Here is an 18125-nt window from a genome sequence, read left to right as displayed (position 1 = left end):
ATGAATTTACGGTGACAATTCCTGTGCTAGCTAAGAAAAAGTTGTAGATCTGAGATGTTCTGAGACGATATGACCAATTAATTGTTGATGCTACTGCAGGGAATAATAGGTTTGAACTGGATTCCAAGCAGCAAGAGTCGTGCAAATCCAATAGTTGTCATTTACAAGCAAATTACATCTTTGTTATGGAACCAGTCTGTTAAATGTATGAAAAGCAGATTTTTGAGCTGATCGAAAAAGTATTGGTGACAGGCATCGCTCTGAAGACTCATGCATTAGAGATTGTACTGACAGCCATCGAATGCAGGAACATCTAAGAATTGCAGCCATGGGATGAGCCACAATATGTTCTGGAGTGCAAGTAGCACGATGTAAAGTGTCCTTATCTAACAGCGATACATTAATGTTAAACAATCCCTTTTTGCCATTGAAGTAGGAGTAACCTCCCTAAAATAAATTTTGAACACCAAAAGCTTGTGTCTGCTGAAGGATAAAGGTCAGTCACTGCCCTGGAAGCTGTTCTGCGAATACATTGGTGAGTTAACTGCTACAAATTTAGTAAAGTTTCTGACCTTTTTAAAACACCCCACCCCACTCTCACTCAGAAATCTCTGAATGAATTGAGCAGTTTGTCTTTGTTCAGCAGAGTATTCTTGTGCAAAAAATAAATAAATAAGTTATGGTATTTAATAAGGTCAATTAAATGTCTGTGATGTCACCCGTAGGTTCCTGAACGGTGATTTTGAAGCTCAAAGTGGGCAGAGGAGGTTGTCGCCATCTTGGCAGAGTGCACCATCCCCGGATAATCAAAAATGGGCAAAGAGGCAGGAGCTGGTTTGCTGAAACCACGCCCACTTAGCTCAACAGCAGTGTCAGCAGCAGCGATCCACCTGTCACTCAAGTGGCCACGCCTTTAATTATGCAGAACTTTAATTAGCTATATAGACCAAAACCAGGCTGTAAACACATTTTTTGCTTCAGTAAAGTTGGGCATTTTAACATGGGGAGTCTATGGGAGTTACTCCATTCCGTGTTGGCTTTAATAGAGAGAGCGGAAGGTTGCCACTTGGTTCGAAGCAGTTCAAAGATTCAGTTTCTCTGATTGGTCAGATGGCCTAGTCTGTTGTGATTGGTCTATGGCGTACAGTGCGTGCGGAAACAATATGCCTATTTCAATAGTTCTGTATTTTGAATGCTCTATAGAAAATAAACCTCTGTTATTTATCATGCTTATAAGATTGTGATTCAATGGAGCAGCTGGTACAAATAAACAGGATACTGTTCTATCATTCTACAGGAAGCGTTTTGTGAATCCCGCATTGAACTCCATGAGATTAGAGATTGAGCAGGGGGTCAAGTTGTTCGTAGCAAGCCAACATAGAACATATGCGCGCATTATGGAAACGTGTTACCCTGTGAAGGTTTGGGATCAGGATCTGGGCACTGACCTAGGAATTTTTGTAGTGGAAAAGTGCAGCCTGGTTTGTTATGTGTGTTTTGCGCTACATGCAGTAAGTTCTTGCTTTAGTCAAGTCTTAGTCCTTACTAATTCCTTGTATACTCTTGTTAAAGTCTTGCTTCTTATTTTTTGACTTGACTTGTTGAGTCTTGCACTGTCCTGTTGTGCCATGAGTCAAGTTCCCGTTCCAGTCCTGCCCTGCCCCCAGTAATTCCTTGCTTGCTGGTTCCAGTGTTCAACCTCAGCTGTCCTGTCATCGTTTCCTGTGTCCCCTGTTGTAGTTGTTGTTGTGTTGTTGTGTTTGTCTCTTGTACCTTGTCTGTGTTGTTCATAAACCCTGTCATTATTCATCTGCATTCGGATCCTCCCTCACAGATCCTGACAAAAAAATAAATAAATAATAATAATTTCAAATAAAATTGACTACACCTGCTGTGAAATAGAGGATGATTAATAACAACCACATGTCAATGCAACAATCACCAGTGCGTTCAAAGCCAAATTACACCAACATGAATAACCAGTGTTCTGTTGTGATTAAAAATTCAGATTAAAAGCTGTCTTCAGTGTCAGATGATCCTTCAGAAATCAGTCTAATTTGCTGCTCAAGAAACATGATTTTATTATTTGCAATGTTGCAAACAGCTGAAGCATACAGTTCAGCTGTTGAAAACGGCTTCATTTTTTTTTTTTTCAAGATTCTTTGATGAACAGAAAAGGTAATTAAAAAAGCCTTAATTATAAATAATAATACAAAATATTATGTAACATTTTGTTCAATTTAATGCACTCTTAGTGCTTATTAAAAGTATAATACTTACTCAAAACTTTTAAATAGTGTATTGTGGTTTCCACAATTTATTAAGCAGCACAACTGCTTTCAACATTGACAATAACTGTATTAAGAAATGTGTCTTAAGCATCAAATCAGGATATTATTATGATTTCTGAAGGATCATGTGACACTCAAGACTGGAGTAATGGCTGCTGAAAATTAAGCTCTAAAAACAATCAAATAGAAAACAATTATTAAAAATGTTTCACGTAATACTATTTTTACTGAATTTTTGCTCAAATAAATCCGTGCTGATGAGCATAAGACTTCATTAAAAAACGTTTTAAAATCTTGTTTATTTCATATATTTTGACTGCCAGTGAGCGTGTGTATACGGTATATACTACTATAAAATAGATACTGACCAAACAGCCCACGGTGATTGAACAGGGGGAAGCGGATTTCAAAATAAAGCAACGGTCAAGTTGAGCAGGCCATCTAGATATCCTGACAGATTTTACAACCAAGCAGGGGAAAAACTTTCAGGTTTTACAACAGAGCCGGGAGTAACTTCAAAAAAACATGACAAAACCAGAGCCAACTGGCTTTTCTTTAAAAATCCATTTTAATGACGATTAAAAAAAAAAACTGACTTAAGAATCCCATCTGTTTGCGTATTCCCACAGCTCCTTTTCTCAGCGGCGTGTGGCCATTCAGAAAAAGATTATTTGCTTAGAGAAACTGATTGTAATTCATTCTGAGCCCTACATGAGGGAAAATGGTGTTTACATTGTGCAGAAGCTGCAGGCTTGTGGGAGAGCTAAAAACTGCAGACCTCTTCAGTGGACCCAAAAAACACTGAGACATCTATAGTTTACCCTCATTATTAAACGTTTTAACTCAAGATATAAAAAGTAGTTCAAAATGATGTAAAATTATGTACACGTCAAATAAGTGCCTTAATAAAAGCTGATCTTGTGAGTAGCACATGTAACCCTATGGGAGCTGACATATTAGTTTGTTTAGATTATTTCCATCCAGAACTGATAAACAAATTAGATTATTTATCTAATGACTAATAAACACCCAACAATAAAAGCCCATATTAAAATATATTCTTTGTTAAAAAAAAAATTAAAAATTAAAAAAACAAGAAATAATATAAGTATATGAAAGAAAATTAGAACACTGAAATAACTCATGATCACTCTAACATTAATTATTGACCCTTTTTTAATAAAAGAAAACCATCCTATTTTTTTAATAAAGATAAACAATAAGATACAACAAGACAAGAATAAGATCAAATAATCTGGTTATCAATTTTTAAAACAATGAACTACACTACATCAGTAGTTGTTACCGCTAGGAATCCATGTGATCTGTGATATTAGATATTTTTTTTGCTATGCTATGAAGTCATATATATTTTTAATTGCACATGTAGTGTCCACATACTTGTATTAAAGACACTGCAACAAATAATTAGCAGAGAAAGGATGAAAATTATATTTGTTTATGGCATGTTGTTACTCTGATGAGCAATTAAAAAAGTTAAAAATCTAATGATAAATATGTTTCCATGGGAACACTCTTTTAACACTCCTTTCACAGTTCCGTCATGTCTCCCTGCACTCCTCTTCACTACATCTCCCTCTGGCTTTCATGAGACAAAGAGAATAACTAAGTAGATATAAGAATGAATATGTCCAATCTTTCCAAATGTAGCGTGGTCTATTTTTTTTAAATATTTCATATCTTCCAAACTATATCAGTATGAGCACCTTCAGTGTAAGTATCTTTAATATCATATTTGAGCAATTTTATCATATCTTGAAAATAAAAATTTTATATACCCAAACAAACTCTGACTGGCAATTTGTCAGTAAACTGCAGTAAACTGCAAAGAATTGTGGTTAGTCAGTAAGTTGGTTTTGGCTGAAGCGGTTTGTGTTCAGAGCTACGGGAACATAATTAGCCTGGCAAGAATAAGAGATAGATTACATTTGTGTGTAAGAGAGAAAGAGAGACAGAGTGCTGACCAAAGGTGCACAACATCCCTTTTGATAGCAGTGGTTCCTCTGTTCCTCTGTTGCTACAAAAGTCAGATAAACAATTTTGACAGCAAAGCTTTGTGTTGTATCACAGGATAATCATGTACTTGGTTGCCTATTTGCCTGCTGTCTGGGACTCTGATACTTTCAAAATGTTAATATTTTTTATAAGCACTGCAGTGCATCAGATCAGGGTTGCACCAAAACACTGCAGAAGAAAACATGAACATGAACAGGGAACATAAAGCAGAAGAAATGGCAATGGCAATTAGAATCAAAATAAAGAACAATTATGAATCATATAAAATAGGGCAGGATCTTAAGATTTTTTTTTCTTGTTTCAAAAAAATAATTTTTTTTTACCCCAACTAAAAATATATTTATATTTATATATATATATATATATATATATATATATATATATATATATATATATATATATATATAATACATTTAAAATAAATACGAATGCAATTCCAATTTGAATCATGTATATATCTAAACATGCATAAAATATTTAGAAATATATTTAAAATATATTTAAATATATTTATTTTTTATTAACACATTTAAAATACGAGAATAAATAAATCATTGACCCCGTATTTATTAACTAAAAGAATTATTTCATATTCATTAATAAGTAAAATATTTATAATATAAATATTTAAATAATAATAATAATAATACATTTAAAATAAAAAAATAGAATAAATAAAATATCAATTTTGACCCCCTATTTATTAACTAAAAACTAAAATATTTATAATATATATATATTTAATATATTATTAATATTGTATTATTTTCAAATATTTTCAAACTAAATTTATAATAAAATAAAAATAAAAAAAATCATAGTTTATTTAAACTCTGGCGCTGGTGTGCTGTTCAGACTTCACAGTTAAATAAAAAGAGTGTTTAAATACACATGTATGTACTGATTTGTGAATGCTTGGGTTTGTTTGATCACAGCATATTCTCCAGTTTAGGTGGGATGTTACACTCCTGCCATTTCTGAGTAAATCTGAATTCAACATTTGGCAAAATCTAACCTTTTAAATTCCTAAAGAAGTCTTAAGCTTTGTAGATCGCCAGCCAAGTGTGTACCGGCAGTACAGAGAGCAGCTCTGTAAAGGGAAACCAGCAAGATACCACACACACACACCATCAATGAGCTTTCCTACCCATACAATAATTTCCATTTAGCAAACTTCCTTCAAGGTATCCTGAGGGGTAGAATCCATTATCTCGCTTACACTGTGCAACACCTGATCAGAAGTCACAGTCAATCCAGAGTCCTACAGAATTCATCTGTTCAGACAGAACAATGAGTGGGCCTGAAAATCGGTGTGCTGCATCGCAAAAAGCTTGCTTCTTGATCTTGGTGCTTTTTTGTGTGTTGACAGCTTGAAGTTAACATCAGAGCTGGAGTCAGTCTCTTTGATATATAAATATACAAACTGACAATCTGTTTAGGTGTTTCTCATGAAAAGATGATACATTATTGAATCTTTTGTTCTGCTCTCAGAAGGATGAGAGTAATTTTGTCCCTATGAAATACAGAAAGTGGGTCATTTGTTGGGATGAACAATGAACCCATTTACACTTAGTTGTTTCATGAATCTCGATCGTTTGGACTGATCTAACTAGTAAGCACAATCTGTTTACACAATCTGTCCACATGTATATATACACACACATATATATATATATATATATATATATATATATATATATATACACACACACACACACATACATACATGTGTGTGTGTGTGTACAAAAAGAAATAGCAAAGATAAATCACATTGGACAAGCCACTAATAATCATAAGCACATTTTAGCAATATATTTTCTTCCAAGACCAAAAAAAACCTCCTATTACCGTCTTCAAAGCAGAAATAGGAAACTATACTAATCTCACATAAAGATCTTGCAAAAGAAAAAACCTTCTACATTAAACATACATTACCAGATGTTCAAGCAAACATTCTGGCCTAAAAGTTACAATTCAAACGACCAACAACCTCTAGTACCATCAGTAAATGCTGATTTTACTGAGGTTTCACCCAGGCTTCCTAATTATGAAGAGCTTTGCATTGTATTGAATTTATACTTTTCTATAATGGTATTTTCACCATCAGGTTAATTAACCGGGATGTAATCTGGTTGCATTTTATCCAGCTGAACGGACGCAGGAAAAACACGACCTCTATCTGACATTATGGCAACGATCAATGATATGAGGAAGATATGTCAACATGGATTCAGGTACACATACACGCTTGCTCATCTGCTCCAGAGATACAGACATCAGACCTACTCATGCACGAGCATACTAAGCAGTCCCTACAAGCATCCTGATCAACTTTATAGGGCAAATGTATTTATTTATTCATTGTATGCAGATGCTAATAAGCTTCAGCTGAGCACTTCCGTCAAATAAAATTCTGCAAGCACTTATGTACAAATGTATTTAATATTTAGAAAAATACTTGTGATATACAATTGATGCAATTAAAATTGTAATGCATCCGTTTTAGTGCAATTATAATGTATTTAGACGTCAAAATCTTATGGTTTGTGTAAGTCTCAACTTTCATTTACTTCACAGATGATCAATTCTAGAGGATTCAATAAATCATCGACTCGTACCTACTGACATTGTGTTCGATACATCCTCAACATACTTTTCAATCAATTAGTAGAATCCGTAAACAAAACCAGAATAATTTTTAAACACTGTCTGAATCATTTCGCGAATCGTTTGAGAACCGACTCACTGAAGAACCGACTAATCGCATAAAAAAGTAAAAACAATAATCGGGGGGTGTAATCAATGTGTTTTTCAATGTCAATAAATCAATGTCATTTTGTGTTAGTTGTTTAAAGCATGTAGCCTAATACTCCACCCCAGGATAGACACAAGGAAGAAACAGAACGGTCGATTATTTTGAACCGGTTCTTTGAACATAACTGAATTGGACTTTCCATCACTAAACAACACATAGCCTACTTTAAACGGTAAGTTTAGTTTTCCCTTGCAATGAAAAGTAAAAGTTGCCGTTAAGAGCTAGATATTGTGGAAACATCTTTCTGGTGTCCATGAAAACAATACCTGAGGCCATTTCAATGATGGAGCCAATGGCAAAAAGTGGATGAGGATTTACCTTAATGTTTATGTGGAGCAGTTACAATTAAGCCCTTCTGATTACTTTAGTTAAATTCCAGCATAGCTCAAAGCCCTTTTGAGACTCACTTTGTTGTGCAGCATGCTGATCTCCAAATCCGCGGCAGACAGCACAAGCCCTGCTCTTTCAAGCCTGGCTGATTTCATTCGTGACTCAGGTAAGAGTAGCCCTGGACTTGAGGCTACTTGATGCCCAAATGACAAACCCCTCGCCAGATGGTCATCTCGTGTCTTCGTTGCTGTTCACGGCAGGTTTGCTTTCACGTCTCATCAGCTCATTCATACGGTTCTGGGAAAACTGAATTTACGGTGCACTGCTGCCGCCTACCGGTAAAAGCAGCGTGTGCACTGAGCGCTTACAGCAGGGGAGACGGGGAGAATAATTCATCGGTAACTTCGTCTGTAGTTTGCGGAGGTATGCGTTTCAAACTCGGATATAATATTCTTATATGTATCGTATTCAAATTAAGTTGCTCATAAATCTACAACTTCTCAATTTATTGTGTAAATTACTGTCGAACACAAAAACTGTTTTGTGTTTTTTTTTAAAGGCTTACCCTAATGGAGAGGATTGTGACGCCAACAGAAAACATGGTTGTTTAAAATGCTGTGCATTAATTTAGAGTTAATACCAAATTTACTCAAATAAAATGAAATGCATTATAAAATAATAAATAACAATAATTAATATTTATTATATATTTATTAATAATCAGTATGATAATGGCAATAATAATACTATTACATTTTCAGGGTTACAACATAACACACACATATATATATATATATATATATATATATATATATATATATATATATATATATATATATATATATATATATATATTACACACACACACAGAGAGAGAGAGAGAGAGAGAGAGAGACATACAATAGAATAATAATATCTTATAATAAATAAATACTTACATATAATATTGTTGTTTTATCAATTTTATCATTAAAAGAGACTACTGTTCAGGAAGGGTTATGTATGGTTATGTATGATAGTGACCCTGTAGCTCACGTTTAATTAGCAAAAATGATGGTCTTACAACTCACCCTGTGCACAACAATGTTCAGTCTGCCCTACAGAGCATTTGTTGTCATGGAGAGGAACTATAAATAAAAATGATTTCTGTACATTTCACCCAGTCAGTTTCCTAACACTAAGTCCCTTTAGAAAATTCAGGCAGCGCTGCTTATTTTTTATTTATTTTTTTAAGTTTATAAAAACATAAGTGCAGAAGAAACCCTTAGGCCAAAACCACTGTTAGTAGGGTTTTTTATGTTTTGGAAGGTTTGAAACACTTGTGTTTAACATCATCCCCGGAATAGATAATGGGAAGGGTTTCAATATATTCAAAGCCAACATGAATCTGACTGCAAGGATAGGTAGTATCATAATATGTTTGTTTTATGTTTTTTTTTACAAAGGAAAAACTTAATTAATAGAGTCACTGCCATCAAAAACTGAACGAGATATAGAATGCAACAGCTATTCTATCCACACATCTATTCATTGAAAATGTACGCTTTTTATTTTTAATATTTAATCAAAACAAACAAAAACACTTGAGAGTCCTTGTGTCTGTAAGCCTGTGTCTATAAATTTATGCATTTAGCAGACACTTTTATCCAAAGCGACTTACAGTGCATTCAGGCTATCAATTTTTACATATCATGTGTTCCCGGGGAATCGAACCCCCAACCTTACACTTGATTGCACAGTGCTCCACCAATTGAGCTACAGGAACTATAAGACAGCAAAAGAGGCTTACACAACATGCCATGGCTTACCGTTTAAACACTGTTTACTTTATACACTGCAACTGTCTATAACAGAGTGAAGAAAATGTTGAAGAAATTACAGATACAGACAGAGTCATGCAGGTGTTAACAAACATTCTCAATGTATCCCACCACAAGTCCTGACTTTTCCCAGTTATTTTCTAAGACACTCAACATTACAATCTCAAATAAATGTTACTTCAAATAGACTTCATATTTCCTTTAATCCTCTACAGTTAAAAAAGCTCTGTCAAAATGTTATTGGCACTCAGTCAGTCGGGTTGTTTTTTCAAAACCTAGTTCTCATCAAAGTTCTTTGAACTATAACAGATCTCAGAACTAATTTGCCGCACTTCAGTACTTTAACGCAATATATACCTAGAAGTTTCAGCTTGCATTTTGATCCATAACATATTTACATCTTAAAGGAATCATGAATGAGGGTGAGTAAATGATTTTTGGGTGAACTCTTTCTATAAGACTGTGAGCCCCAACCCTGTTCTTGGAGCCACCAAATTTATAAACACACTGATTCAACTCATCAGCTCATTAGTAAATGCTCCTGAAATGTGAAAAAAGATCCAAAATGCTCTCTTAGCTGACACAAAGAACAGTTCATACTTTAAGGACTGGAGTTGGGCAGGCAATTAAATGAACCCACCATTAATTTCATACAATGATGAGAAAATCATTATTTTGTAAAAAAAAAAAGATACCAGCGGAAAGAAGATATATGAACAAGCAGTTCTTTTACTGGAAAACATTGGGAGTTCAAGTAAGTCCTTGACCATGGACACTGGGGGATATTTTGCATAAATCCAAAGCATATCTTCTTTTTTTTTTTCTGCTAAACCTTAAATCGTACTCCACCAGTCTTAATAACTCATACACAGTCCCCTTAAAGAATGCTTTTGTAGCAGCAATTTGGAATAAAAGGTATCATAACGTGCAAAACATTGCAATTTCCCAAGACACAACACACTTTTTTACATATACAGTATAAGGCAATAATACAGGCCATCACTGGACACCCTTATTAATAAAAACCATTACATTAAATATGAAATATAAAACCAACACAACTCATTTGTTATGACTAAATGCATGATATTACATACATAATACACAATTCGGAGAGCCATTACATTATATAAAATAATAACCAAAAGGTTTTTACCAAAAAAAAGAAATTGGAAAACATATTAAATATTAATGTGTGAGTGATAATGTACAGCCATCAGTCAGTAAAATCAAACAGTTAGTAAACAAGAACGGCTGGACTTCATCATAAGAGTATATTATATTATCAGAAGTGAAAACAGTTGTAGTGCTTTAGAGTTTTGTGGAATTCCTGATACATTATTTTCAAGATTATTTGATGAACAAAAAGTCCAAAAGAACAGCATTATAACAAATATTTAATGCATCCTTGACTTATAACAGTTTTATTTATTTTGTCCAACTTTTTAATTGCCATGTATGTATATGCACATATAACAAATAATGTAAAAAAAAAAGAAATAAGATAATTAATTCCCATTACTGTAATATCATTACAAGAAGACCTTTTTTTTCTCTCTCACTCTCTCTATATATACACACATATATATAATAATAATTATTAATATTATTCTTGTTATTTCATATTATATATTTATTATTTCCCTAGACTGAGGTGTGACAAAATCAGATGAAGGTGAAACACAAGAACAGCAATGGCTCCCCAGTATCCTCTCCATGTCGACTTTGTGGATGCTTTTGGCATCACCGGGCACAGGTAAACATCTACAATTCTTTAAAGAAATGTTTGGATTTTATAAGTTGCTTGTAAAAGCTATTTTTGAAAGGCTGTCAATGGAGAAAGGGGCTGTTTGCCCACAGAGTGGCATAATTATGAGGTCTACCAGCAGGTTGTACTAGCCAAACCTTGACACCTTGCATAGATCAATAAAGATGTATTTTAGTATTTTCTGTAATGAGACATATTGGCCTTCCTAGAATACCGCAGTACGAGATTTGAGCTTTGGGGCTTGTTGCAAGCCACTCAATTCACTCTATTTTTGGAAAGATATAACTCAGATTAAGTAACATATAGCACAAGAAATAGTGAGTTAAAATACCATAGGGAAAGATAGAGCTTGCGGTTCCACAATGTCATAATGCTGGAGTGTATGAGACTGGTGCCACAAGTCATTGTTTCTAGGAGAGAAAAAAGTATATTAATTAACTTTATTACAAAAATAGAATTTCAGACATTGCAGGCTTGTGGCCATCACGTGGTGCAAATATTCCAGAATAAAAAACATCTGCCCTGTTTCAAACACTTGCCAAACTTCACTGCTGGATAAATACCCATACATTTTCACAAACCTAAAATATTCATTTAAAAAAAAAAATAACCCTAACCACTCTCGTCTTAGGCACCATGTTCACTGCCTGTGTGGCTACAATCCACACAGCAAGGAAAAAGTACTAGTGCAAGCAATACAGATTTTTGTGAGGGCTTTTCAGAATGGGATTTAAGAAACACATATATTTAAAGCGGAAGAACCCCTTCTATTTCATTCCTCACACAAACATTCATAACAAAGAAGTCGGGCATGAAAAAAGAACAAGAAAATCTGTGTGTAAGTACAATGGAAAGAGGCAAGGATGGAGGGAGGGAAAAAGTTGTAGGAATGCTGTTTCTGTTTTTTCATTGACTTGAGGGCGGAACATTCAGAAGCACATATAGGGTCCGAACTCAGCAGGAAAAGTTGTACATGACACTTTCCCAGTAGCGAAAGTCTGCCCTTCATCATCATCAAATTAAAACACCCTTTAATCATCATCTTTAAACTATCCTAAGACATTATGGGAAGACAGAAGGTGATCCTGGAAAAGATGGCTCGGATCTTTCAGGTCCGGAACGTCCTGATACGACAGGCACTGGCAGAATGCCTGGGCACTCTCATTCTAGTGGTGAGAAAATTCTGTTGTTTTTGTCATCGATGAGTTCGTGATGAGACAATCTGATTTCAGCTATGATGAAAATACCATGCTTTCAGATTTAATGTTCTTATTATAAATCAGTTGATTCATTTTGAGGGGAATGTTTTTGAACAATTCAGAGGAGTAGTGTTTAAAAGTATTAACATCCAGAAATGTGGCTAAATCTGACTTGCAACTGTTGTGGTTTGGTAATATTTATGTTATATTTATGTAATATAAGATGCATGCATACAAGATATCAAACATAATCTAGATGCTTTCATCTGCTGAAAAGGTTGATATTTCCATTCAGCTACACCTGAGGGAAGCTTTTTTCCTCATTTTGCAAATGGGTTTTTATGTTCTTTTCAACCACTCTGATGAAAATTTATTTTTTTATACATCATACTTACACTACATTTATACTTTCATCATTTTGCTTCTTTTAATAAGAACGTGTAGGGTTTTTTTTCTCTCAGCTTTTGCCAATAATGATTATTAAAGCATGCAATTGTATGAATGTTTAAAGCTAAAATAAGTTTTAATTTTGTAACTAAATTTGTCGCAAAATTACTTTAATGCAGATGAGTTGTGCTGATAGCCAATTAGCTGCTTTAGCTATTTCAGAGACAGTAGAGTGTGCCAGTTTATATTTTAGGTGTATTCGTCAGTGAAATAAAGACAATTCAATTTTCAGTTTCAATTTCAGACACTTTATTGTATATCCCCAGTGGGGTAGAACAATGTCTTCAGACAAAAGGCACAATGTACAAACAGCACAAATAGTCCTCACAACAACAAACTACATTGCATCACAAAAACACAACTAAAACAATACATAAAAATTGTAAGATCTTATTAAAAATACCAATGGCAGTTGGAATAAACATCTTCTTATTCTTGGCCTTTTTCGCCAAAGGCACTTTATACTGCCGGATGGAAGTAGTTGAAAAGAACTATCCAGAGGATGAGAAGAGTCTCCCACAATAACAGAGGCTTTCCTTTTTAGTTTCCTTTTTTTTGATTCTTCTCCTGTCTAATTGAACCACTGAACAGGAACAATAACTAGTGATAGAAGATAATACTGTTTTGTTAGTATCAGACACCTCCGATCATCGCTGTTAATTTGTTGCTCCTCTGCTAAACCTCGAAAGAAGAGTTCTTGCTTCTGAGACTAATTTTCACTTCAGCAGAACAACACAAACATACCTAGAGTTGCCTTGAAATTAATGAAGTATTCAATGTCATCTCCTGGTGACATCTATATTGGTGTACTTTGTATTCTGACATTTAAAAAAAGACTAAAGTAGCTTATACCATGCAATTAGAAGGTAAGCACAAACAACAGGCACTGGCCACAACAGGGGCTATAATCCAGAATCCAAGACAGCCATATCCGGAATAAATTTGACACACCGTAGGGGGATCACAGGTTAAACCATATCTCATCATCTGTTTTCAATAGAAACTAAGACTCCAGATCAGCAATATCTGGAGAAAAATAGAGCTCCCCCAAATGCCCATCTGGTGTTTTCTGATGATATTGTGCGGTCTGCGAACCCCCCATCCAGAGGCTGATCATGCAGCTCAATAACGGCTAGCAAACACAGACATGCTAGAGGGCATCGCACAATGGGAGAGGGAGCAAGTACACACATACACGGTCATACACACACCATCTATCAAATCCACATGGTGCCCATAATGTTTCACATTCTTCAAATGCAGTCCTTAAACAAAAAAACAGGTACATGAAGCTAAGTATGTCTAGCTCTGAGAATCATAATGCATCAAACTAAAACCTGCAATCATTCATCAAAATGTATTAGCTGAAAATTGCAAATATTTAATCTAGAGCTAGTCTCAGAGTTGGATTTCTATCCTTAATTTCTCCATTTCTTAGATGTTTGGATGTGGTGCCGTCGCCCAGCTGATACTAAGTGGAGGCTCTCATGGAATGTTTCTGACGGTGAATTTTGCTTTTGGGTTCGCTGCAACATTGGGAATCCTAGTTTGTGGGCAAATTTCAGGTAACGTTGATCATAAGCTTTTTTAAACTGTCTCTTTCTTTTTCTTTGGAGAACACAGGAAATTTCTAATTTCAGATGTGGCATTTCACTTCAGTGAGTCACATAAAGATCAGAACCAGATATTAAAATGTGGAGGCTTTTGCCCAAACATTCACCAGATGGATTTAAACTGATAAAATGACACTACATTCTTTCCTACTTTTAGAACATTTTATTTTCAGAAATTACTGGCTGGAATCAAGGGTTGCCTCGTGGTTAAAGTACACTCATTGGATGTCCTGCCTGGAGGCTTCGGTTCCATTTTTGATGAAAAACCAAGACAATATCAAATAGCAGTTTTGACATTGACATCTAAAACCGAGGAATCCTGCACATAAATATGTGTTTGGGCTATAAGTGAAGTTTTGGATGAGAAGGAAGTGACAGACAGTTGAAAAACAAAATTCCCCAGACATAGATTAAGTCTAATCCATGGCTAAAAGGTTATGAAAAAGTTTAAGTTGAACTTTTTGAAGTTTAATCCTGGTTTAGGTTTAATCAGCACGTGCCAAACCAGCCATAAAAAAATGTTAACTGCTTGTTTATGGTATATTCTTCCATTTTTATTGTGTTTTGTGAAGATCTCATTTCAGACGTATTGAGAAATGCACGTTTGTGTTTTACAGGAGGTCACATAAACCCTACTGTGACCTTTTCCCTTTGCTTGTTGGGAAGAGAGCCCTGGAGGAAATTTCCCGTGTACTTCCTGGCCCAGACTCTAGGGGCTTTTCTTGGCTCAGGAATAATATTTGGCATGTATATTGGTGAGTTTTAGGATTTCGTTTTTGTTGTCAGTAATCCACATTTTTCTCAGTCCACATCCTGGGTCAGTCTGTTGCAGCCAAAAATGAAACTGCTCCGTTTATGAGGATTGTGGTTGTGAACTGAATGCTTTTGATGATCTAAATGAGATTTTTCCCACTTTATGTTCGCTTAATGTTTCCCAGATGCAATTTGGGACTATGGACAAGGTTCTCTAGTCGTTGTAGGGGACAATGCAACAGCTGGAATCTTTGCTACATACCCTTCCAAACACCTTACTTTGCTCAATGGCTTCTTTGATCAGGTAAGACAAGAAAAAGAAGCATTCACCAAAGATATTTTAAAGAATGTCTCAGTGATTTTTGACCATATAACAGTGTTTTTTTGGACCGTGTTGACTTTAACTGTTATGGACAAAAACATCTTCAGAATATCATCTTCTGTGTTGCACAGATAAATGAATGTTTCATAAAAATATGAGGGTGAGTAACTGATACAATTTTCATTGTGTGAACTAACCAATATTTTTCACAGATGATTGGCACGGCAGCTCTCATAGTTTGTATCCTCGCCATTGTCGACCCTTACAATAATCCCATCCCACAAGGACTGGAGGCCTTCACTGTGGGCTTTGTAGTTTTGGTGATTGGTCAGTCCATGGGTTTTAACTCCGGTTATGCTGTAAACCCAGCCAGAGACTTGGGACCTCGGATCTTCACCGCACTTGCTGGATGGGGCTCAGAGGTGTTCTCGTAAGTCACATTTGATTTACTGTATATTTACTGTATTTTTTCCCCAGCCATTTTACTGTTGATATCATCTCTAACATCAATTTTTGTTCCATTGACCACAGAGCAAACTCTTACTGGTCCTTTGTGCCCATCTTTGCCCCATTCATTGGTGCCATGTTGGGTGTGATGGTGTATCAGCTGATGGTGGGATACCATGTGGAAGGAGAAGCAAGAGATAAAGCAGAGGAAAGAGAAGAGAAGGAAAGACTCAAACTCTCTGCTGTTTCTGAGAAGGAGACAGCATAAGACCTGGACCATTAGGAGTTGATTTTCCACAGTTCCGTTCAGCTTCTAAAATTAAATTTAGCTCTCATGGCAATATAGTAGCAATATAGCTTATCTTGTACCCACATTAAATCTTAACTTTTGACAGTCATCAGTCAGCTGTTCCCTTGACATCATGATTAGACACAAAGTAATCTGTTGTATTTTTTTTTTGTACTGTGTGTGTGCAATTAGTTGATGTCCATACAATTCAGTCAATTTGCATATCACTCTAATTATCCTGACCAGGACCTCCTGACCAGGTATCCTTTTCAGTTTATTCCAAAAATGCCCATTCATAGCCAAATTAATTCATCCAATCTGCTAACAAGAGAGTTGTTGTCACTCGCTCATTTATCTCTAATGCCTCTATCTGCATAATGAATAATTATGAATCAGGGATATGATTTATGAAAACCTTCACCCTTATGAATACTGCGTCAAAGTCATAAAAGTACCTGTTTCACTAATATTACAACATCATTATAAGTGAATATTAATGAGTGCTGTAATTGTGCAGTGAGAAACCCAGTTCTACTTACATTATGTTGCCTTTTGTGTTTTGGGGACCGTTTTTTATGTACTTTTTTTTTCTTCTTCTTTTTTTTGCAATTACATGTTTTGATATATTATGTGCATATTTCTGTTCTGGGAAAATGACTGAGTTTACACTAACTATGCATATAATATATATTGTTTTCATTTATATTATGCACGTCAAAAATAAACTGCATTTTTGGTAAGGCATTAGGATTCTAATGGATCCTGTATATTTGTAGTATTTATATATATATATGAGAAACATCAAGCACAAAATGTATTTTGAAATGATCTGGTCATTTAACGGCAAGTAATGCCTTTAATGTCCATTCATGTATTTGCTCAGTATATATTAACAGGGTTTCTAAAGGAGAATCAAGGTTCCTTTGCTGTTAAATACCTTTGCAGATTAATGCAAGTATAAATGTACACAAAGTTATCTGTGCAATGTTTGCGGTCACATTTTGGAATAAACCAAGAAGCTGTCCACAAATAGGCGTATGCCAAACCTCTGTTCTGTTTTCTGCAGTAAGAACTGATTGGGGAGGTTGAAGTGAATTGTCACAAACCACTGCTTGGATTCATGGCAATAAACAATGAGTAAAACAAAAGAGCTGTTATTTAGCTTAAAACTGCAGACATGATTTATACATCTCACTACAGAACACTTTTAAAAATTAAGGTTCTTCAATGCCCTTGAAGAACTTTTTTGGTCTAAATGGTTCCATAAATAACTATCTGAAGAACCTTTCTGTTTTATAAAAGGTTCTTTCTGGCGAAATAACGTTCTTCAGATTATAAAAATGTAAGAAAGGGATGATTCTTTAAAGAACTTTTGACTAAATGGTTCTTCGTGGAACCAAAAATGGTTCTTCTATGGCATTGACTGAAGAACCTTCTGAAACACCTTTATTTTTAAGAGTGTATAAACAAACTTTATACAACTCAGACTTACTGGTATTGCAGGGCATAAAACTCTTTCAAAGCACTTTCAAATGGGTTTATCCCAAATTTCGCTTATTGGAGAAAGAAGAGAAATATGTAATTTCTTAATATACACTGAATTAAATCATTTTAACCTGCAGAGGAGGGTAAATGCCGTATCACTAAATTATATTTACCTAAACAAAATTATGTTTAAAACGTAATTTAAGAATTTAATACAAGTTTTTGATGTCAATGTCAACCTCATTGGTGTAAACTGTAGATGTTGCAACCTAATAAAAGCTAAGCCAATACATTCTTAGGTATATCACGTCTTTTATGCATTGATCACAACTCCCTCTCATGTAAATCCTCCAAATGGAAAGGAAAGATTGCAGTGCCTGTTTAGCTCAGTGAAGGGGAAAATAGAGAATGAAAATAAGAGATGTGTTTATTGGCATGAGTTGGACGGAGATAACCCATGAATCTTAAATCAGCGAACACACACACAGAGTCGGTTCGTAGGTTTGTAG

At 34.9% G+C, this 18125-nt stretch overlaps 1 protein-coding gene across 1 annotated transcript; it reads left to right on the top strand.

Moving 5' to 3' along the window:
* The first annotated feature begins 12024 nt into the window (after nt 1-12024).
* Nucleotides 12025-17158, top strand: LOC113064334 (aquaporin-3-like). The gene is made up of 6 exons (XM_026235071.1): nt 12025-12233; nt 14146-14272; nt 14938-15075; nt 15259-15377; nt 15608-15825; nt 15927-17158. The coding sequence occupies exons 1-6, from the start codon at nt 12126-12128 to the stop codon at nt 16108-16110; spliced, it is 894 nt and encodes a 297-aa protein (XP_026090856.1). The 5' UTR covers nt 12025-12125; the 3' UTR covers nt 16111-17158.
* Nucleotides 17159-18125: the final 967 nt, after the last annotated feature.

The sequence above is a fragment of the Carassius auratus genome, chromosome 46 (genome assembly GCF_003368295.1).
Source record: "Carassius auratus strain Wakin chromosome 46, ASM336829v1, whole genome shotgun sequence".
In the NCBI taxonomy this organism is placed as follows: Eukaryota; Metazoa; Chordata; class Actinopteri; order Cypriniformes; family Cyprinidae; genus Carassius; species Carassius auratus.
This window is presented reverse-complemented; position numbering and strand designations above follow the sequence as displayed.

Excerpts from the sequence above, each read along its gene's own strand:
- LOC113064334 (XM_026235071.1), top strand. The coding sequence starts at position 12,126 with ATGGGAAGACAGAAGGTGATCCTGGAAAAGATGGCTCGGATCTTTCAG. Across the intron at positions 12,234-14,145 it reads TGGGCACTCTCATTCTAGTG|ATGTTTGGATGTGGTGCCGT; the intron begins GTGAGAAAATTC and ends TCCATTTCTTAG. Across the intron at positions 15,076-15,258 it reads AATATTTGGCATGTATATTG|ATGCAATTTGGGACTATGGA; the intron begins GTGAGTTTTAGG and ends AATGTTTCCCAG.